Raw genomic sequence first — 23,128 nt, forward strand, 5'->3', positions numbered from 1 at the left:
CCACCAACTCCAGTTGTAAAGAAAACGCATCAACTCTAAAATATATAAGAAAAGACAGAAGTAAAAACACCAGTGATTATCATGAGTTGTTACACGAGGCAAACTGTTCACATCAACAGTAAAGGTCCTGACTCAGCCTGACCTACTGCTCACTGCTGCCGACTTAATTTAATGCTGACTGAGCGAAAGCGAGAATGATCATACAAGGAGCCGTAGACGCCCAGTAATTGCTTAGTCCGGTGTTGATCAAAAACAAATCACCTTGTAAACTACATATGTTCAAGGTGCAGCAGGGTTTTCAGATTAAACTAATATCAGTCAGCTTCTCAGCAGGTCATTTTGATGAGTCCATCCATCGATGTTTGTTTTTTGTATTTAACTAAAACAAGTTCTCAAATGTAAAATGTCTGAACACAAGCAGCCATACAATAACTTTGCCTAAATAACATGATCTAAACTCTACAGGGTACAACATGCAAGGCCACTGTAATCAAGAACCCAAGAAGTAGAGTGATATATTCCTGTGTGTTGGCCCTTTATAAAGGCTGTATTCTCTGGGGTTACATATCTGGTGTCTACAGAAACATTGACTTGCTTTCGGGGAAAAGCACACCCTGCACTTTGATCCAATCAGCACAATAACAGACTTCAGTCGTAACCTGAAGTATATAAACCTGTACAAGAGTATTCTCCTTTTCCCTGCAGTGTCAGACTCAATTTTAGCTGACATTTAAAGTACATTCAAGTCTGAACTCTTCTAACTGTACATCGCTACCATATAAAAAGGACTGATGAAACTTTCACAACTGCAAAGACATGAAAAATGTCACGGCTTCTATCCCTTAAAAGTCCTTTGTGTGCATTTTCTTGTCGTTTTGCATAAATCACCCCAAGATTAGTTCATGACTAAGAACAAAAAACTAAGGATTTGAGAGCTAGAAGCAGCAATATTTCTTCTGTGGTCAAAGAGTACGATACTATTTTGGAAGTTCAAACCTAAAAAACGTGAAATTATTTAGTGGATCAAAAACTACATAAAAAATAAAAATACTTTTATGGTAGGATTTTGGCAACAATTTTGGCTTATTTGTCTTTATTGCCTAGGGTATTCAGTTGGTCAAACAGTGATAAAAGTCAGAATTACTCTCAAAATATTCTTTGTTTATTGTGAAAATATTACAACTTGTTACAAAATGTTACAACAATATCATGAATTTTCTCAGATACTAAATCTTTTTCTAATTATAAATTTGCTAAATATTTTGAACAATTCTTAAAATCAGATCCATCTTTTTCTGACAGTGACCTAAGCACATCATCTTAAGTGTTTTAAGTCACAGTTATGCTTGTCAATATGTTGATCACTAAAATAGGTTTGTATTAACTTAAAGAGGCAATTATCTTGATATAGCTTTAACTCAAGGCGTGAGATTAGATAATTATTCACCTGATAGTTTTCCTCGTGGTGTCATAGATTCAACAGGAGCTGCAATGAAGCCGTCCACCTCCCAAAATAGTAGACCATTGTGCACTATATAAACGCTGTCACACTGGAGGTCATGGTAATGCAATTTTCCCCAGTAACAGAAATGGTTGCAGTGTACTCCTCCCTCTGTCCACCACTCCGCCCACTTCAAGAACCAAGCGCACCCCCACACAGCCCCCACCCCCCTCATATAGCTGAGGATCTGGGTCTAGCATGGTATCACAGTAACTGTGGAGGAAAAATACATCCATTTTAAATCAGGCCAGCGTTGCTGCTCTTGCCGCCATCTAATTTGCGTTAGGTCTTGTTCAAATAGGCTCACACAATCTCAATCCGTGTGTGCGTACACGCGTTTGGAGCAGAGAATGAGTTCGAGGTGGTTGGGTCTATGTTGTGGGGAGTGTGTGTGCAATACAAGCACTAGTTCTGATTCACAGTTTCCTCCAAAGGCTATTTTCCATGTTAGGTAGAAATTCAAGAGACTGAAATCTGTGCAAGACACAAGCAGCCAAACACAGCTCTCTGCCTGAGCTGTTTTATAATTTAGCCAGTGCATGTAAACTACTGCTTAAATTATTAGCAACTGCATTAATAAAATGATGCTTACCTTATGTAGGCTACATATTCTATGTACCTGGACCAGAAAGAAAGTCAGCAAAAAGACCTGACCAAGGACTGTCATACTTGCATATCATACATAACACAGCCCTGCAGTTAAATGTCCAAAACCTGACATTCAGTCACTGAACAGTTACTAACATATATTAGATTGTAGTTCTTATGGTAGCCTTTTTAGCAACCCATAAGGTGGAAACAAATGACATGAGGTGAGTTCAAAGTAACTCAAAATCCTGATTATACTTGACCAAGCAAGGCCTCTTTAATTTGCAGTAAAAAGACAAACCATGTATTTTTCAAAGTGAAGTGAATAGTCCTTAGCGAGCAGGCAAAATGACAGGATTGCTGATATTTAATACAATGCAAATAAAGCCCAAGGTGGAGTGTTCAAATTGTTTAACCATTGGTCAAACAGACATTAAATTAACGACATAAAAGCAGAGGAAGTCAGCAAATCTAGAGTCAATTATTATCCGTTATTTGTAATAGAAAATATCGATAGTTGCAGCAAACTGCTCTACAATTACCACCAGTTGGTAACAACTTAACCGTAGCCACTCTGCTCATAATTACACCCTCATTGGGATCACCTGCGGTCGGTAATTGTCCACGGTTACTCCTCAGCCTCCATGCCCTCAGCTGCTGCAACCCTACCGGGACTGCTTTCCTTGTCATTTTATCGCTTTATATCAATTCACTGGAACCCCTTTTCCTTCGCCCTGCCATCCCTCGGCTTCCACTTCAGGAATAAATAAATAAATTACCAGCCTCGCTGGGGGGGGGGGGGGGGGGGGGGGGGGGTGTAGAATAGAATCCCACAGTGGAAGTGAATGAGAAATCAGGACACGCATAGACGCCAACACAGTACAAGAAGCAGGGGTTTATTCGTAAGGGCTGCGTGTTTTCAGGGTGAAATTAATTGACCGCAGGGCTAATTGGCCATGAATGAGGAGCGACAAGCAGTTGCTGTACAGCAGGCAATAAACCACACGGGCCTCTCCATCCCCCTTTCCTTTTTCATTTAATTTCTAGAGACAGCTAAAGAGCTCCAACACTCAAGCTAGATAAATTACTCATTTAAAGAGGAACATGGCCCTTATACATTTATAAATTTAAAGCAAACGGAAAGCAGAAATTGTCTCGATTTAGCCCCAAAATTAAGTTATTTAAAAAAGGGTTTATTTGCTGAGAAGCGCAAGGTTGACTAGCCCAAGGTGTAGCCAGCCAAGCACGGTCATTGATTCAAGGAGCAGCCAAGACAGGTGTACAGCTCGGTAATGTTAGCTAACCTCCCAATACAGTGCGGATTTCCCAGCGCCGTGATTCCCAACACACACACAAACACATACGCAAACACATACATAGCGGACTTGAGACTTACCGTGGACGTGTATGCAGTACTGGAGACATATTAGCATCGGCAGCAGAAGGATTCCCAGTGTAGACGTGATCATCTCTCGCAATGTAACCTACGGTTGCTAGCTGAGCGCTCGCGGGCTGCCTCTCTGTCCTGCCTGCCTGCCTGTCTTTCTTGCTGGCTCGCGCTGGCCTGCTTCGTCTTTGATTATGCCGGTTCACGCGCAAACTACACATACAGACTACAGTCACGAGCGCTCATAAAAAGCAGAAGAGAACAGCACAGCCGCTCAAGCAGACTCCACCGACCGATCAGCAGCACGCGCTGCTCACAACTGAAGTAAACTGAGACTGCTGCCGCGCAGACCACGCGCCTTTTGATCTCGTTCTACAACCACGCGCCGTGGGGGCCGTTCGTGCTCCCGTTCACTCCTCTCGAGCTGAAAACCATTTCCTAAAGTTGACGGTAACGAGCGGACCCAGTAACCGGTTTGTTAGTGGTGCCCGTCACTGAGTCACAGCTGAGGAGGATTTTTTTTCCTCCGTCAGTCCGTCTTTGAACATTGTTAACCCTTCACTATCCGTATACAATAATTAAACGCTAAAGTGGCCTAGATTGTTTTTGTGTTATTATTAGCATTGTATACTTGCACATATACACGTAACATTGGGGCTAACCTCCACTATTAAATTGGCTATCAATAGTAATAATATATATATATATATGTTTTAAATGATACAAAGATAACACATATTGCATAATTCATCAACGTTTCAAGACTAAGCAGTCAATAAATGGAAGTTAATCAGTTCTATCACTTGGTTTGTGGTGATTGGCTCATATGAAAGTCAGTAAACTTTCACCAAACAGCAGCAATAAAGTAGACAGTACTGTAATTGCATACTAAAGACCCACCAGGACAGAAGTAGTTTTTTTATTACCATATCCTGTACTTTTTAGGTCCTTTCTAACCCAAAATGTAAAACTGCACTTAAGGAACACTTAAAAGTGAGCCTTTGCTAAACAGTGGCCAATGTGACCAGAAGTGTTAATTACAGAAAAATGTCACATAAAATATCCATAATTCCTAAGATTCTCTGTCTACCTACTAAGGGACTTTCCCCGTTGTCATACTTTGTGTAAGGAGGCTCAGGCTGTCTAATTGCTAATCTACATAATAAGCATGGATATTCTTAGCTGTCACAAACACTGTTTGTTTCTACATGCATGCATGAGTCTGTGCATGTGTGTGGTATGTGTGTTTGTTTGTATGTGTGTCAGTGGATGAAGAAGGGTATATCACACATTCAAATGTGATGTCCACCTCTGTTTCACATCCAGCAGCCACAGCTTCTTGAGGGTTCCACTCAAACACACACACACACACACACACACACACACACACACACACACACACACACACACACACACACACACACACAGTCATTTGGATGTTGATTTAATCATTTATACATGAGGTGTTAGCTGTAATTAGTAGTATAGTGTTTATATAGTATAGTTCGTATTGTGGTTTATTTTATGGTTTGATGTTTTGACTTCAAAGCATATCTTTGTGATTGGTTGGAATCATTTGTGGTTGATGTTTGTCAAAATAATGCATTTTCTAATGCATAGACTGCTTATTTTCCATATACCACCTATCATATGTGCTATAGAAAACTACATGTTATAATGGATATATTATCAAAAATCCCCCAAATATAAAAAGTCATACCATAGAGGCTTCTTTGATGTCAGATTTGTGTTGCTGAAATAAACATATTCCACTAAGGACAACTGAGGCTGATTGGGTCTTATTCTACTATTCATCAAATTGAAGTTTGGACAGAGGCACAAATACTCTTCATCAGGTATGATGTTTTATTCAAATGGGAATAGTCAAATTACCTGAAGTTCATAATTAAAAATGACAAAATGTGTAATCAATTTTGCAACAAAATAAGTAAAGTAGTTACCAGTTTAAATGCACCATATGTTTATTTTTGGTTTCATTGCTGATCATTTTGTAAGAGCAGATGTCTAATTTTGTAAAACAAATTAAGTGAATACCAAATCTTGCAACCAAACTCAGCTCTTACATATTCTTCCTCTGTATGTCTGATGCTATTTCTCCACATTTTGATCACCAGGCCTTTGGATTGTGCAGAGGGCTGTGCTGCCAGGTTTCATAGGCTCTCATCAGTTCTTATCAGAGGATTGAACCTCATCTTCAGTGATGGCTGATGGCTGCTGATACACCCCAAGGCTCATTCTGTCCCAGATTTTTTACATTCCCTAAATAAAGCCCCCACACAAACCACTGTAGAATTCTGTATGAGGAAGTGTCTCCTTCTCTCTCTGACTGTCAGCATCTCTTTCTTGCAGTTACCTCCAAACTAACATGCACACACACAGATTTCAGATCTAACAGTTGGAAATCCAGACTCTTATGAAATATCTAGAAAATCATTATTTGCGGGCTCACCAGAGACCTGAACACAGAAGATGACTGGAAATCAAAATCCATCAGCACCTCTTATTTCACTTGATAATCAGCTCTAAAACTGCAGGAAAGAATTAAAGCTTAAGAGAGACAATATGTAGAGTTTTTATTTCCCTATGGCAGAAAATGCTCACAATTTATTTGCAGATGTGATACGATTGTTTAACATTATACCAGAATTATATAATGCAATGTCAATCTTAACACGGCCTGGTGTTGGAATGCAAACCTTCAAAAAGTTTGACAGAGCCAGGCTAGCTACTTCCCCTGCTTTCAGTCTTTATGCTAAGCTAAGATAAATTAAGCTAAGCTAAGAATGTCAAAGTATTCCTTTAATGTATATATAATTAATTCATTAATTCAGACCCATTTCAGAACTTACACACATTTTCATCTGACTTGAAGTCTTGAAATAATGTTGTGGAAGCGAGGGATCCCTCCTCAGTAGCTCTCCCTGAGGTTTCTTCCGTTTATCCCCCTTTAAATTGTTGGATTTCTTCTGGGGAGTTTTTAATAAATACATTTGATTGATTGATGTGAATTTATTAAACTCACATTAAAAGAAAAAGAAAAGAAACATGGTTAGAATCATAATTCCCAGCATTATGGTTATTATGAGAGTTAAACAGAGCTCATGTTAAAATAAACTAAGATAATCCGACCATACATTTTGAATGCTTATTTTCATACGGATAATACAGGTTATTGATTAACAGTTATTGATTGGATTGAATGTCTTAAGTTTATTGGACTTGTTTTCTCAAGTTCAGTATACTCAGTGAGTTTTACAAATCATAAGCTCACTTTGAACTCATTATTTTGTTTGTTTTAGTTCACTCGTATTTCTGTGAGGAAATGTTTTAGGGTGAGGTACTTACGATGTGTTACAGGTCAGTGACTCCATGTTTGCAAATGCCGAGAGTCGAAGCTTTCAAACTCCTCTGTTCCCGTTAAATTTCAAGGGACATCTCTATTACACACAGGTTAAGGAGTATGTTTGAGTTTCAGATTTACTTTACCCCTTGGGCTGAAAAGAGACACCTGGGGTGTGACTTTAGGGTGACAAATCTATGGAAGTATCCTGTTAGCCCACAGAGATAATCTGGTTAACAAAATAATAATAAACCTTTGCATGCCACTGACTAACCAGTCGGTGTGGTGTCTGCAAACTGATTGGTTGATTGTGAAAGGCTAATGATTGTGTCAGAAATCTCTAATTAAACATGGCAGAGAGATGTCACTGCATAGTGTCAACCTGCAAAAAACCCATGGTGAACTATTACAGTACCAGATGGCTCCATTTAAGCCACTTTCCCCCACATGCATTTTAATTAAAGACCCAGCTCACCCTAAATTCAGTGATAGATATGTTTCCTCTTACCTGTAGTGCTATTTATCAATCTAGATATTTTTGGTGAGTGTTGCATGTATCGATTGTGGAGATGTCTGCCTTCTCTCCCATTGACTGGAACTAGATGGCACTCGGCTTGTGGTGCTCAAAGTGAAAAGAAAAAAAATAGAATATCAATCAACAGCAGTGTCTCTTTCCAGAATTCATGACCCGGTTACTCAAGATAATCCACAGAGCTTGTTGTGAGCAGTTACATGTAGGAACTATTTTCTTTCTACCCAACTACACCCACTAACCGTATCACCGCGCAGAAGGAAGCGTGCATCTACTCATGGACGAGAGGCTCGTGCTTGTGGAAGCGAGATATAAACATTAATAGCATCCTCCTCGGCCGAGCTGTAATATTGTAATGCTTGTCCATGCAGAGTGGCTCACAGCAGGCCAGCAGAGAGAAATGTTAAGTAAGCGTCCAGCAGAGCAATGAATCAGCAGATTTACAGTTGGTTATTTAGAAACAAGAAGAACAACTGAAATTAATTTAGAACAAAAAGAGGGAAAACTGAAGGAACTCAGCTACAGATGGTACATAAAACAAGCCCCCTGCAGGGTTTTAGTTTTTTATTTAAATGTTCTCTGTCTCTAAATCCAGCAGAGAAGCGACACTTATTAGGCAAAGAACAGCACACAGCCTACAGATATCAACTCTTCTTCAGACCAAACAGCTTTATCCTCATCTCACCAGGAAGCTGCGGGGACTCTCACCACTGGCTGAAAGCAGATATTTAATCATGCGCAGATCTGGGCCAGATTTCTGAACATGTTTGTAGCCAAAGGGGAGCTTCTTTATCTCTCTGTGAAGGAGAGCTGGTCGTCCACTTTCTTTAGGATTTGCATTCTCTCTACTTAGGCCTTAGAGAAGAGCTGCTGTGACTTCATACCACACCAGAAGGATTAATCTAGTCTAAAATTAGCTACTGTGTGAAAATTACCACAATAATTGCGACCATAACATTGAAATATATAAAAGAAATATATTTCATTTGAAAAATTGAGAAAGCGATCGCACACTTGTCTTCTCTTGAAGCAGTCCTCCTTCCATGTTAACTAAAACCAGATGAAAAGTGTAGCTGGTTTGACCTCCCACATTACATTTTATAGTGAATCAGAAATGACATCTGTCGGCAATAAAAAGCAAAGTGAAAGAGACAATTTTTTTTTAAATAAAATAAAAAGGATACATAGCTGTGAAGATATCCTTGAAGATTAATTTGAATGAATGAACGGGTGGATCACAACTAGTTTGCCAAACCAGTCGTTCATTTTATTACTCTGTTTAGTGATCAGTTTGGAAATGTGCTGTGTGATCTCCGTGTGTCCTATTGGTCCAACAGTGCTATTTGGCACCAAGGACAGCGTCTGGTGCAGTGGTTATCTAGAAATCTTGCAACTTCACAGATTGCTGTTGACACATATACAACACACAGTATTAACTTTGACCCATTATTTGATGGGACATACCTCTTAAAGGGGAACACCAAATCTAGTATGTTATATCAATGGCCTTGGAAAATTCAATCAATATTTGTGAACATGAGCTACTCTCTCAAAGCCAGAAACCAGACAATTAAGTCTCAAACTTGTGATGTTAGCATGAATGGGAGACCCACACAGAATTTTTGTTTTATTTTTTATACCCAAATGAGCTTCATTCTATAACTGAAAATAATATTAATAATAATAATAATAAATTGTATGTATAGGCGCACTTTTCATTTGTGTAAACAAAACTCAAAGTGCTACAGAGTAAAAACGATGAGCAAAATATACATTAAAAAAAGTCTAGCAAAATGCTCTGTTAAAAAGATGCGTTTTTAGGCCTGTTTTAAAAGCATCCACAGTCTGTGGTGTCCTCAGATGTTCAGGGAGAGCATTCCACAGACTGGGAGCAGTGGAGCAGAAGGCTCGATCTCCCATGGTTTTGAGCTTGGTCCTGGGGGGAAGGAGGAGGTTAGCCTTTACAGAACGGAGGTTTCTTGTGGAGGTTTGTGGGGTGAGCAGTTCTCTGAGGTAGGATGGAGCATTTCTGTGAATGCACTGATGGGTGTAAAGGGAGATTTTATAATCTATCCTGAGTGAGACCGGGAGCCAGTGCAGTGATTTGAGGATGGGTGTGATGTGTTCGTACTTTCACACTCTCATCAGGATCCTAGCAGCACTGTTCTTGATGTACTGCAGCTTCTGGATGTTTTTGCTAGGAATCCCGATGGGAAGTGTGTCGCAGTAGTCAAGTCTGGAGGAGACAAAGGCATGGACAAGCTTTTCAGCATCTGACAGAGAGAGTGTGGGGCGGAGTTTGGCAATATCTTTGAGGTGGTAGAAGGAGTTCTTGCATGTTTGTCTGATGTGGGCCTCAAAGGTCAGGTGAGGATCCATTTTAACATCCAGATTGGTGACTGTTGATGAGAGTGGAATGTTCTGACCGGAGAAGGTGATGCAGGTTATGGAGGAAGACTGGACCTGATGAGGGGTGCCAACTAGAAGGGCTTCGGTTTTAGAGCTGTTTAATTGGAGGAAATTGTGCTTCATCCACGCCTCTATCTCCTCCAGGCAGGTGGTTAATGTGGATGATGGCAGAGGTGCAGAGGGGGTTGGGTTAGTTCTGATGTAGAGTTGTGTGTCATCAGCATAGCAATGGAACGATATTCCATGCCGGTTGACGACACGACCAAGACATGTAGATGGTGAAAAGGGTGGGGTCCTGGACAGATCCTTGAGGGACACCACAGGTGACAGAGTGTGTTTGTGATTTCACTCCAAAGGTGACGTGCTCAGTCCTCTTAGTCAGATATGAGGTGAACCAGTTTAGGGCTGAGTGGAGTGAAGACGGTTGAGGAGGATGTCATGATCAACGGTATCAAATGCTGCAGTTAGATCAAGGAGGATGAGGAGAGATGGAGATCCGGCGTCAGCTGTCATCAGCAGATCGTTGGTGACCCTAACCAGGGCAGTTTCTGTACTGTGGCCAGGGCGAAAACCAGACTGGAATTTTTCAAAGAGGTAATTGAAGTTGAGATGGTCCTGAATCTGAGTGGCAACTACTTTTTCCAGCACCTTGGATAGAAATGGCAGGTTGGAGATTGGTCTGTAGTTGGCAAGGACATCTGGCTCTAAGGTGGGTTTTTTGAGGAGTGGTTTGATGACAGCAGTTTTTAAAGGGGATGGAACATGACCAGACTGGAGGGAGTGGTTTATCACGGTAGTGATGAGGGGACTTATGGCACAAATGTTAGATTTGACCAGGGCTGTGGGAAATGGGTCCAGGGCACAGGTGGAGGGTTTCATCTTTTTGATGATGGCCTCAACCTCTTGCTGCGAGATGTCAGTGAAGCGGCAAAGCTTCAGAAAAGAAAATGTCCCCATACACCCAGAACATTCCCCTGGGTGTTCTCAGTGTATCTATAACAACTTTGCCAATGCATTGTCTGTGGAGCAGTACCACTCTTTATAAATGATGACGTCGCACATTTGAGTTTTATTACTCTAGTTTTTGTAGTCGTTCTTGTTCACATATATTTTTGATATTCTGGAACTGTCTTACACCAGAGGAATATCATGTATGAAGCAAGAAGCAAGGAACTGAAGTTGTTTCCATGGCAGTGAGAACATGATGTTCACGTTTCCACTGAGCAATTAGCTCAGTATTTATTAGCTTTTGTCTCCTGACACCTTTACCAACAGTAGGGATGGTCCTAGTGTGCGTGTACCTGTGGTAGTGCAGGTTGGTGACTTTAAACTGTAGTAGGCTTCTTCTCAGTCATTTTCTTTTGTTTCTGGGCGTCAACCTCTATATAAATTTAGCAACATGGTGCCAGATCGTAAGCACGCTTCCACCCCGACAAACAATTTCTGGGCCAGACAGCTGTCGATGTGCATCATGATGCTCAAACCTGTGACTTTTTCTTTACAGAACACTGCTCAGGAAGCTGCAACCTCAAAGTTTAGAAAAATAAATCAAAAGATGAGAAAACAACAGGAGGCTCCGAGTAATCCTTTATAATTCTCAACATAAATTTCTGTAGAAAACAATATATTTACATTTTTACAGACGTGTCTTTTACAGTACATACAGCATTTACATATAAATATAGAGAGATTTATAGCATTAAAGTCAGAGCTGTACTAACTGTATTTGCAGAATATCACAATTTTTGCACTTATTTTCTGGTTTTATTTCTTGTTAATAAGTTAGATACTTTCTACCCTCCTCACAAGAAACATTTTCCTTGGGAGGCATAAATCACAATTACAGTTTTTGGACTCCAGATTTGGACAAGACAGATGTGCACGTGTTCTGAGATGTTCTCTGTTGGTCATATTGTAGATAATAGAGGTACAAAGTCTGGATGAGAGGCTGCAGATTTGTGAATTTTATAAAGAAGTTGTGATTTTGAGAAATCGTTTAATAAATACAAACCAGAAATAATTGATGATTTCTGAATGTGAAAATAGAATAAAACCTCCTGAGCTCGACTGAGCTGTGTATTGTCCTGAGTGACTGGATGGTCTCACTGTGTCTCACTGAGCTCTAATAAACATCAAACATGATTGCAGTCTTAAGCATTTGGGCACTTTCTTTGACATTTGAAATACAACACACAAGCAGGGACTTGACTTCTCCCTCGTATCACAAGTGTGGCCAGATTCCCAGATTCCCAAGTGTACCTGGGTTGAATTTTCTTCATTTGGTGTCACAGCGCCCCTCTGTGGACAAAATACATGAAATCCATCTGACTGGCCACACTGGCTGTTGTGCTCCATCACTGTCATTTCACACTTTCCTGCTCACACCTTCAGTTTGCATAAAGCAGCTGGAATCTTTCAAAGGCATATTTTTGCTCCATTGGAGTATGCTAAGTTTTTAGGTTTTATCTTTGTCCCAACTAAAATCTTCCCTCAAAGGAATAATTCAAATGCTCATTTGTACATCAGTTAGTCACCCTGTGTGTGAAAAAAAGTTTTTTGCCCATGCTTCCACAGTGAACAAAGAATCTAAAACCGGAGAAAATTCAATCTAAACTCTCACACAAGTCTCATGTATCCAGTCGTATGCTCACTAATTCCCAAACACATGCATTTTCACTAAAACCTTACCGTTTAAAACACACGCAACAGTCTCACGCTTTGCCCTGACTTGATACTTTTCCGTGCAATAGCCTGGTTTTAGCGAAGATGCTAAAAAGGAGCATATTGATAAATGAGACTTGGATTATACACGAGTTGTGTGAGAGTTTGTAATTCATCAAGACTTTTCTCTGTTTTTTGATTCTTTGTTCACTGTGGAGGCATGTGAGAAACTCAAGGTAACACTGGGTGAGTAATTGATGTGGGTAAAGTATTCCTTTAATAATTGACGTGTATTTACAGGAACTCATGTTTCAGTGCACAAAAGAGGATTACTGTAGGATGGTGTGGCAGTGGGGTGTGGTTAGGGCGCCGGCTGCTGGGGAGAGACGGAGTGTTCCAGCTGGAGGCCAGACAGCTGAACAGAATCAGGTAATCAGTCACATAATAAATGCATGGTGATGGCCTGGTTCTGTTCTCTTGCAGTAGGCTGGGTTCCAGCAGCGAGGTTGTTCGCGAAGCCACAGCCCAGTGGTGCCACAGTGCCACAGTGCCGGAGAGCCGCAGAGCAGCCGAAGCACCTGTCTGTGGAGAACACTTGTGAATGAAATTAAAAGTCTGTTTGGTGCATTATCTCTCTTCTGCAATACCTGCTGTCCCTGTGGTCAGACTTTTAGACCGGTCACTGTCCTTGCTGTTTAACATGAAGCTTGATGGTGCATTCTGGTGCAACAGCAAGTATTTCCCACTGAACAGTGAGAGGTATGATCTGTTCCAATATATTGTGACAGTTATTTCATCTGTGTGAGAGAGTTTATCTCCAAGCTTCGTCGACTTTGGTCTGACTGTGTTGATCAGAAGTCATGTGTCTTTGTGTAAGGCCTCTGCAGGCAGAGCGAGCCGTGGTGAGGGAGAGGATGGCTGTAGTAGTGTTCGATCACGTCTGACAGAGTGGGGAACGTGGCTTCACTTTCCAGAAACACACGGTCCATCTGGAAAAAGACCCACAGAGACTTTAATACTGTAAATATGACATTGTTCTTCTGCCTAATTTCTACACATAAATAATTGTACATATACTATATAGTAAAAAATAGCCGCAGGCCTCTTACCTCTTCAAACAGTCGGTAGTTCCTGGGTTTGCCTACACTGATATCCCACACCACCAGCACCTGGACAACATACCAACATGATTTTGTCAGGATCAGGTGACTTGAATGTCACATCAGTATCACAGACTTCAGTTATTAAGGTATAAGATGACCTGTTACCTGTTTCTCCCTTCCTGTAATGAGCTTTTGTGAATATGAACTAATGATTTAATTGATATATTACACAGTACGAAACATGCAACTAGGTTTGTCAGATAATAATTAGGCTCTGTAAGGCAGCTTTCTGTGTCTATAAGGACCATATAAGGACGGGGTGGTGATGGCCTTGTGGTACGGCTTCTAAATACAACACTGATGGTTGTGAGTTCAACACCAGGGCTGCCACCATTGTGCCCCTGAGCAAGGCACTTAACCCTGAGCTGCTCCAGGGAGACTGTCCCTGTAGTTAGTTCACTGTAAGTCGCTCTGGATAAGAGCGTCTGCTACATGACCTGTAATAATGACCTGTGATGACTAAGTGAACTGAGGTTACAGTCTTAAAGGGATAGTTTGGATTTTTTAAATTGGGGTTGTATGAGGTATGTATCAATATCAAGCACTTTCTTTTTTACCTTTGCTGTTTTGGTTCCTGAGTTTCTGATAGCGTACAGTCCGTCCTGTGGAGGGATGAGGCTCTCTCTGAACAACCTGCAGGTACAAACCCCACAGGTTACAGGTTGTCAATGGAGACACATCCTGTTATCATCACAGATAAGCTAAATATTTAGTCTCCTATTTCAAATGAATATAAAGTATATAAGATATAAATATATAAGAGTATAAACTGCAGTGAACTACTGCTGCAAATAAGAAAGATTGAACAAGAACACATGAAGCAACTATTATAGAAACACTTCATAAATAAAGTAAATGAAGACAATGTCAAAGAAACAATTGCATGAAATAAATCACTAGAGGGCAGAAATGCTCTGCAAAGCAGGCGAGCTGTGGCCTGCTGGAGAGGTGTTTCAGTTTACAGCTCTGCATTAAAAAAGTACAAAGAGTCTTTTCTTACTTTTCTACAAAGCTGGTTTCACTCGAATCAATGAACACAGAGTCTGGCAGCTGCATCTGCAGATAGAAACACCTGGTTAAACACAGTGTGAACTATATGTTCATGGGAGCACTACTGGTTCAAAAACACAAAATTCAGTTTGATAAATTCTAATTGTTCAAAATAATCTTTAGTTGTAGAACAATTTGAGAATGTGGAAAATGAGGGCTTAAGTTGTGTAGTGTCAGCTAGGCATTACATTCTCGTAGTCGTCAGAATCGTCTCCTCCGCTGTGTTTGGCTGATTCCAGTTTCCTCCTGGACTCTGCGGGCATCTCGTCTCCAAGCGAACGGAAGCTCTGGCCGTCTGGAGATGCTCTTCTGGGGAGAAAGCACGTTTTAGTAAGGTAGCTTTAACCAGATTCACTTTTTGCGTTTATATCTAAAGTATTCTGTGTTGAATGATTTGTGTGTTTGAGTCCAACTTACTGAAGTGGGGTTCCTGGCTTGGACTTGGCTGCAGGCAGCGGGGGTTTGACTGTTGGCGGAGCGGATTTGGGTATCCGTGGCTTCTTAAGCAGTCCAGTTTTAAGTAGAGGAGAGAGCGGAGGGAGATCAGGCGATGGTGGGCGACTGGACGATGCTTTGCTGAAGGACTGGGAGTCTGACATCACAGGCCTGAGGCTGATCCCTCCAAAATTCGAATGAGGAGGTAGGCCTGGCTTGCTGTGTTGGTTGCTCATCACGGTGTGGTGATTATTGCCCATTGATTTGTTTTCTCCAGCATGAAGGGAGCGGTGGGCGGGACCATTTAGGAGCATTATGGCCTCTAATTTGTCGCAGATGGGCAGAGTGGCAGGGGATTGGACCAATACAGCCGGCAGTGGCCTCCAGTCTCTTTTGTCGTTCCCGGCCCCCCCCAAAGAGGTCAGCCTGATCTGAGAAGTTCTCTTTGCATTGGGGGGAGGAGGAAATGGGGGGTTGGGAGACAAGGACTTGTGCAGGTGGGGGGCAAAGGGGAGAGTAGGGGGCGGGCCTTTGTGGGGGTCCATCGGTATTGAGGGAGGGGTTTTTTTGGGGAGCGGGCTGGTTGGGATTCTGTGTTGTGGCGGGATGGGAGGAGGCGGGCCTCTGTTGAAACCTGGACTGGAGTCTTGGCTCCGCTGGAGTGCTGCTGGCACCGGAGGAGGAGGGTAGGAGGGGGGCGGCCCAGTGGGGCGACCTGAAGAGGTAAAAGAATAAAATAAAGAAATCAGACTGGTTTCTTGTTTGTGTTGAAGATTCTTTTGTTAAAAGGCACAAAGAATACAATGTTGCTAAAAACAACAACAATGTAGCCTCTCGACTGATAAAAGATGAATCCCTCTCAATCATCACTGATGATGATCCACTCGAAGTGTTTGGCGGTGTCTGTATCTGCAGATGGCCGCAGTCTATATGTAAAATTGAAAACACTACATAAATACAAATGTTATGCAACTGAATACAAATAAGGCTCATTAAATTTCCAATTTTATTAAATCAATTTTCACTGAACAATTTGTTTCCTGTTTTCCAGTGAACAAAGTCCTCTGGTGGTGAGAACAGCACAGTATACACTTTAAAGGGGACATATTATGAAAAGCTGACTTATTTACTGCCACAAATTGCAAAATAAGACGACACAGACAGTTTTTTGTGGGCTCCCTAGGTCAGTCAACAAGACATTTAGCACTAAAACAGAGTGTTTCAGTTAGAGGGTGAATACAGGTACATTTACACAGACAGTATGAGAATGTCTTTTTTGAACATTGAAGCATGTAAATATGTTTTAGTAGAAACCCAGAATGAACCTGAAAATTAACATATTATGTCCCCTTTAACTCATACATATCATCATTGAGTCCCTCAATGATTATTAAACTAACGTAGTTTTTACGTTTTTACTTTGATTTCCCTTAAAAAAAAATTTTTTTTTATTTTCTTAATCAAATTTTCACTTAATGTTTAATATTCACATAAACCCCAATACATTCCTGTATGTGTAAAAATAAATAAAAATAAACTGAAAATTCCGAGCTCCATTAAAATATTAAAAAAATCAAGCATGTGTGTTTCATGTGTGCGAGTGCACTTCTAGTTGTGGTTCCCTTTATTGTCTTTTTAATTTCCAGGAACTCTTTGTTCGTATGATGAGTAATGTCAAGTCAGATGTTGTGCGTGTCTGTGGCGGGTGGCGTCACCTGTTGATGTCGGCGAACATTCATTATCTGGTTTCAGATAGTCTTCTTCATCGTCATCATCATCATCCTCGCCATAATCTGCCCACAGAAAGAACAGATACAGCAGTGTAATAACACACAAGTATAACGTGTTTGTAACGTGTGTGTATTCATTAAGGTGATCTTACCATCTTGCGTGTTATCCACCGAGTGTTTAATATCCATGGGCTTCTCAATCGTGCCATAGAAACTGTCGGCATCTGAATCTGAGTCACTATGGCAACAAAGAAAATGTTTTCATGAATACATGATATGCAGAAAAAGATTAAAACGTCGAGTTTAAATGGATTCAATTGGCTGTAGGTTCATGAAATTAACCCTACACTATTAAACACATTTGTATTTTTGGCAAATAACAAAATCTTTGAAAAGAGATTTTTGTTAAAGGTTCAATGTGTAATTCAAGAAATAGGGGGCAATAAAGTAAAGTATTTAGCCTCCAAACTGGGTCCATACAAACTCTAATGTTTATAATTAATTATATTTAATTAATTAACTTACACATTGAACCTTTAAGGTTAGTAAGGACACTTTGTTTTCATATAAGTAAATCAATTTCCTGCAAGATCAAGCTCCCTGCGCCCCAAAGAGATTCATTATAATGAAAAGCTATTTAACGAGCTGCTAAAGTCCCCAGTCCTAATAACACTGTCTGTTCTGACCAAAGAAACTCGCGGCTGGGAGCTTTGTAATCAAAAACAAGTGGCCATTTTAATTGCCTACATAAATTAACCTGCAGAATTAGCTTCTGGTGGGCAAAAACTTTAAGTGCCATTTGTCTGCTGGAAAAAAAGTAGCATTGTAGCTGTCAAAGGTTTCAGTCAAGCGTTAAAGGATGACCATGGTCTTACTAATAAAGGCCGTCTGTGGAGAAATATGTGCTTTGGGTTTTGTATCAAATACGGTTTTTTTTTTATGATATCAACACAATTATAATTGAAATATTACATTTATTCTGTATCACAAATGGTACAACACTCCAAGTCCACATTGTTCTGTGAAATATTTGATTTGCTGAAGTTACCTTGGACTGTGGGACTCTTTTCTGTCGTTATAGTGATCTATCTCCCTCCGCAGGTGTCGCATCCATTTCTGTAAAAGAAAAAACAATATGTAGAATGAAGAATTTTAGGAGATCAGAGGACAATGACTCTGTGAGCTAATAATGGCTCATACTGTATATTGCTGGAAAACAATATTAAAATTGTGGTTGCTGTTCTTGATTAAAATTACAAACTTAAATGTAATAAGATGAACAAATTCCATACGTGAAATGACACTGTAAAATAATTATATTAATGTTAAAAAATCCAGTAAAAGATATTTTTGCATGTAACTCCGGTGGATTTAAACCGAGACAACAAAAACATTCCAGATATATGCACAGTGCACAGAAGCTAGAGGAACATTGTTTCATTGTATATGGCAGTGCAGAAAGATTGAAAGGTTCTGGGAAGAAGTACGAGGTACGATAGAGAAGATTAACATAAATATAGTAAAAACGAGCGAGCATTTATAGACCGCAGTTTGCTTCGCGCTAAGACGTGTATTACATTGTTTGGGAAAAGGGTTCACAGTCCAAGCATCACTCAGTGGTTACGACGGATGTTATCAGGCCTTCCATCAGAGAGGATCTCTTACATATTAAAGCTAAGCAGCATATATTTGAGAACATATGGAGGCCCTTTATAAACTATGTTAAAGACTTGGACTTAACTGACGATCGAGTGGGCGACTAGTTGCAATGCAGTCCCGAGCTTGACTTGTGTATCTCTCTTGTGAACATGTTATGTTTTGAACGTGTGTTTAGTAATTAATGTACATTTTGTATTACCACTTGTTTTGCAGCTGAAGCATGTTTTTTGCTTTTTGTTTTTTTTGTCTGTAATGTTGAAAATGTAATAAAATATATTGTGGGAAAAAAGTATTTTTGCAGTTGAAAATTAAACTTGTGAGTTGAATTGTGGTAAAGTCACAATGAAGACCTTAGCAGGTCTGCTATAACCACACACGCAGTATATGTGAGTATAGTGGTTGTTCTCACCCTCCTCTCGTCCTCGCTGGCTGCAGAGAAAAACCACGTCCTGTGTTTCTTACTGAAGTGGACGATCTTAAAAGGAAACACATTACTTGATGTCGTCTCCTCGGCTGCTCTCATCACTCTGTGGAAGAGGATAAATGTGTTATATGCACAATTCAGCTGTAACCATCCTCGTTATAAACTACCCTAATGAACTACCTCTAATGGTGGCTGTCTGTCCTGTAGAGCTGACACCTGTTACTGACATGATTACAACCACTGGTGATACGCTGAGTGAATAATTAATATATCACCATTACGAATAAAAAAGCACTTTGTCATTTGCTATGTTGGTTTGAGGAGGTTCTGCTGCTGAACTCGTGCGGTTTCTTTTCTGTGAGAGAGAATAAGTTCTGAAAGGCAGACATGTCATCACATGGCCAAGTTATTTTTGAGTCATTGTTTTTTATCAATGCACTTACAATATGATGTACAATGTTAACTATTAGTTTCTTCCTTAACGCCCTCTTCACGCACACAGATATAGAAACTGTAGATAGACAAGATGATATTCATTGTGATTTTGACCAACGTTCCGGTGTTGCCCACCAATACTCAAAGACTGAAAAAGCACAGAGCAGTGTGTACATTTAAATTAGAAAACTTAAGTCAAGCCGAGTCTAGAAGTACGTTAGAAAAACAACATTACTAATTGAGGACTTTCAGCAGCTGAAGAATCTTCACTGACCTGTTGTAGCCGTTGAGAGAGAACGCCCCCTGTGGGGTGGGAGAGGTACTGCTCTTAAAGTAGTACATACAGCCCTTGTGGATGATGATGTACCTCAGTGGCCCTGTAAGACAGGCAACAGGTATTAAGAACGTTCTATTATCCACCTGTGTAATGAAACTAAACATGGGCATAAATACAAAGCACTGCAACTACAAGAGAAGATTTAAACTTTGTTCTCAGTCACTAACATTTCATCTTTTTTATTATGAACTCACATTTCATGAGGCTGAACTGGCTGCCTCCCTTCTTGTGTAGGTATCCTGAAGTTGAAACTCCTCCTGGCATTGTGAGGAGGTTCTGAGCCCCGATGGCTCGCATCGGCACCGGCCAGCACATCTCTGGAGACGACATGGTTCTACCAGAGAGGAAAAGAGGGAAGAGGATGTTATTATTATTATTATTGAATCACTGTGACGGATCTACCAGTGAAGACAGATACCTCAGGAGTCGGACACAATCATGGAAATGTGGGACTGAATCCCAGCAGACACAAAAAACAAGACAAAATGAAATATTTGAAGTTCCAGAAATGATTAACACACAACCTCCGTACCAAACCAGCCAAGTTGTCAGTTCATGCACAGAGAACTCCGAAGCTCTGAGAGAGACTGGTGCCTTTATAAATAATAATAACAACAATAATAAATGTATTCATACTTTACATATAATATAGAAGTATATATAATATAAATAAAGTTTTAATTTAAACCTTATATAGCACTTTTCACAACAATGTTGCAAAGTGCTTTACAAGACACAATACTAATGGAAGACAAACAATGATATGCAACATTGAGCAAAAGGAGCTACATATGACAACAATAAGTCAAATATAGAAGAACAATATAAAAGAATTCAAATAATCAATAGGCTGTGTGACTTAACAGATGAAAGTGAATACAGGACATAAACCCTGTGAAAACACTTTAAACAGGATCAGGAGCTCGTCAGTCTGATCTCCACAGGGAGGTTGTTCCAGAGAGTGGGGGAACAGAAGAGACCCGGTCACCCTTAGTCCTGTGACGCTGTACACTATTTTACATTATTACTATTATTTACTATTTTATGTTACAGTGACTACGCCCAAATATGGTCCTTTTCCCGCTAAGCAGCACTAACATAATATTAGTTGGCACCGAGTTCAAAAGAGAGACGGAATAAGTAACAGAAGTAAGAAGTAACCACCGTTGTTTACTAACCCTGCTTTCTGGCACCTTCATGATGTCGAACGAGGCTCACCAGATAAAAAACAAAAAGGCACATTCACCTTCTGGCAATGGGAATATGGTCTGTCTCTTACGTTTTCCCGAGCTTAAAAAACCTGTATATACGCACTAATTATTTTGATGGGAAAAGAGTATAAATCGAGGCAGGCTATCCATACTTCCAGTTGTTATTTTACATGGGCAAGTGGAACAGATGTCATTGTTATTATAAATGGAGAAAGTCAATGGACAGATAGAGCTAAAGGGTGGTTCTATCAACAGTCACGTTATATCAATATGACGTTAATGTCATTTATTAAATCCTGTTAAAAGTGGAATAATCTTCCTTTTTCTCTCAATCGAATCTTTTGGGAAAATCATCCTCTCACACCGTCATGTGCATGATTCAGTTATGACCTGCTCAGGTGTTGCCTACCTCCTCTTGAACCTCCTGTAGATGCTCTGAACAGTAGCGCTCTCCCTCAGCTGGCTGACTGTGGAGGCTAACACTGAGGATGCTAACTCCGGTAGTAGGTCCATGACAGGGACGTCGAACCGACAGCCGACTGAACTCAAACTCCTTTTCTTTCCAGTCTCTGTGGGTTCAATGTTGCGTCTCATCAGATCCAAACGGAGAAGGATCTGTCTGTCTGGTTTTCTGCCTCCTCTGATCACACTCTCGTTTCATTTCACTCTCTGCTGATCTCTCAGTCTCTCTCTGGCTGCCTGTGTTGATATCTATCTCTCTCGCCTTCCCTTGCACACAAACACACTCAAACTGAGATAGTGTACATACGCAAAGATTTCTAAATGAGCACACACACATTCACGGCTCAGTCATTTTGCCAGGGTTCAATTATTCATGTTCGTGTATGTGTGTGTGTGTGTGTGTGTGTGTGTGTGTATGTGTGTGTGTGTGTGTGTGTGTGACAGAGAGCAGTAGTGAAAATAAACATCCCAAGTGAAGTTCTTCATCCTCTAATGTGTTTATGTGTAACTTCCAGTCTATCAACAGCATCTACTGAACTCAGGGAGAGAGAGGGAGTGTGTGTGTGTGTGTGTGTGTGTGTGTGTGTGTAAAGTCCAAGAATGAAGAACTCCATATTTACTAGGACTTCTTGCCAAAAATCTACTCCCTTTCACTGAGATAAAAACCTGCAGGAATGGTTGTTTGTCTTCTCAGTTTACTGAAACAAATCAGTTCTCTTCACACCTGTTTTATGTGTGTAGTGAAACGCAGTGACTGGCAGGATATGAATACACTCCACTGAATGTTCATATCAAAGTCAGTTTCTGTGGTTAAGGCCTCAGTATGTTTCAAACAAACAAACTGTACAACACTTAATGCATAGGGAAAATCCTTTTTTTGGACAGTGGTGGAAGTAACGTACGATCGTCAGATGCAGCAGTCGGAACAGTGGTTTTCAGGCACTGTTAGAAGAACCGAACGGCACTTTGAGGCTGTACTACTCAGCATGTGAAAAGAAATAACAACGTTTTCTGTGTCTCTTTCAAGTGTTAGAAAATAACCAGAGAACACTATTTGAGTGATCTCATTTAGGGTTGTATAAGGCCTATGTTACAAGCTGGAGGGATAGACCTTAAAAGCTTATACCACGCATGGAGGTTCTAAGGCTTGTGTTGCATTATGGGAAGTGTAGGTGCTCAGCCCATACTATCATATATTCATGATTCAATTTAAATCTTTGCTAGTTCCACTTCTGTGAACATGCACGTTTCTGCTGTTCGCCAACAGCAAACTATTTTGTGGACAATGCTGACTTTTGAGGGAACGGACAGCTACAAAGTTCAAAACAGAAATATCCTAGTATAGCCAATTAGCTGTGTTGCACTACCAACGGAGTATAAACTGCTCCAAATGAGGTTTGCCAACAGCTAAGACATAAGTCGATGGTACAATGATACAAGGATACGTCTATTAAATGAACTGTGCAAACTTATTGTCCAGTTAGCGACAGAGCTAAATTAGCCAGCTTGCTAACTGACACTTGTCAAACGAGTGTGCTTGAATAGCTACTGTGATGACTAACGGCAGCATATTTGAACTTCACTGTTCCCCTCTAATGCTGGATTCCAGACAACTCAATGTAACCAGTTGAAATGTCAAACTTCCAGCCTCCAAGCGTTCCAGGTGCACAACGCCAAGTGTAAACAAAAACTGATCGTTTCTTTAGCAAGTGTACACACAGTTGAACTTTTAACAGTGCAGCCTCCACATTATTTTTGCCATTCTTTATGTCTTCACTTTTGT

At 40.4% G+C, this 23,128-nt stretch overlaps 2 protein-coding genes across 12 annotated transcripts in view; both read right to left on the reverse strand.

The window, feature by feature from the left end:
- The window catches only part of vldlr (very low density lipoprotein receptor), a 44,209-nt gene extending 40,306 nt beyond the window's left edge, over nucleotides 1-3,903 (reverse strand). For 2 of the 4 annotated variants that reach the window (XM_029444150.1, XM_029444149.1), the window contains exon 1: nucleotides 2,695-2,824. In XM_029444150.1, coding sequence (XP_029300010.1) covers nucleotides 2,695-2,779 — 85 coding nt within the window. In that variant the 5' untranslated portion in view covers nucleotides 2,780-2,824. Of the gene's footprint in view, nucleotides 1-2,694; nucleotides 2,825-3,485 lie in introns of those variants that run through there. The other 2 variants (XM_029444148.1, XM_029444151.1) reach the window with 2 other exon arrangements.
- A 7,450-nt stretch (nucleotides 3,904-11,353) lies between these two features.
- The window catches only part of sh3bp2 (SH3-domain binding protein 2), a 31,272-nt gene continuing 19,497 nt past the window's right edge, over nucleotides 11,354-23,128 (reverse strand). For 6 of the 8 annotated variants that reach the window (XM_029445233.1, XM_029445234.1, XM_029445232.1 and 3 more), the window contains 12 exons: nucleotides 19,867-20,006; nucleotides 19,610-19,712; nucleotides 18,886-19,003; nucleotides 17,866-17,933; nucleotides 16,970-17,055; nucleotides 16,803-16,880; nucleotides 15,070-15,802; nucleotides 14,841-14,961; nucleotides 14,603-14,658; nucleotides 14,160-14,235; nucleotides 13,549-13,608; nucleotides 11,354-13,428 (listed from right to left, as the gene is read on the reverse strand). In XM_029445233.1, coding sequence (XP_029301093.1) covers nucleotides 13,291-13,428; nucleotides 13,549-13,608; nucleotides 14,160-14,235; nucleotides 14,603-14,658; nucleotides 14,841-14,961; nucleotides 15,070-15,802; nucleotides 16,803-16,880; nucleotides 16,970-17,055; nucleotides 17,866-17,933; nucleotides 18,886-19,003; nucleotides 19,610-19,712; nucleotides 19,867-20,006 — 1,777 coding nt within the window. In that variant the 3' untranslated portion in view covers nucleotides 11,354-13,290. Of the gene's footprint in view, nucleotides 13,429-13,548; nucleotides 13,609-14,159; nucleotides 14,236-14,602; nucleotides 14,659-14,840; nucleotides 14,962-15,069; nucleotides 15,803-16,802; nucleotides 16,881-16,969; nucleotides 17,056-17,865; nucleotides 17,934-18,885; nucleotides 19,004-19,609; nucleotides 19,713-19,866; nucleotides 20,007-21,292; nucleotides 22,218-23,128 lie in introns of those variants that run through there. The other 2 variants (XM_029445230.1, XM_029445229.1) reach the window with 2 other exon arrangements.

This window comes from Cottoperca gobio, chromosome 12 (genome assembly GCF_900634415.1).
Source record: "Cottoperca gobio chromosome 12, fCotGob3.1, whole genome shotgun sequence".
Classification (NCBI taxonomy): Eukaryota; Metazoa; Chordata; class Actinopteri; order Perciformes; family Bovichtidae; genus Cottoperca; species Cottoperca gobio.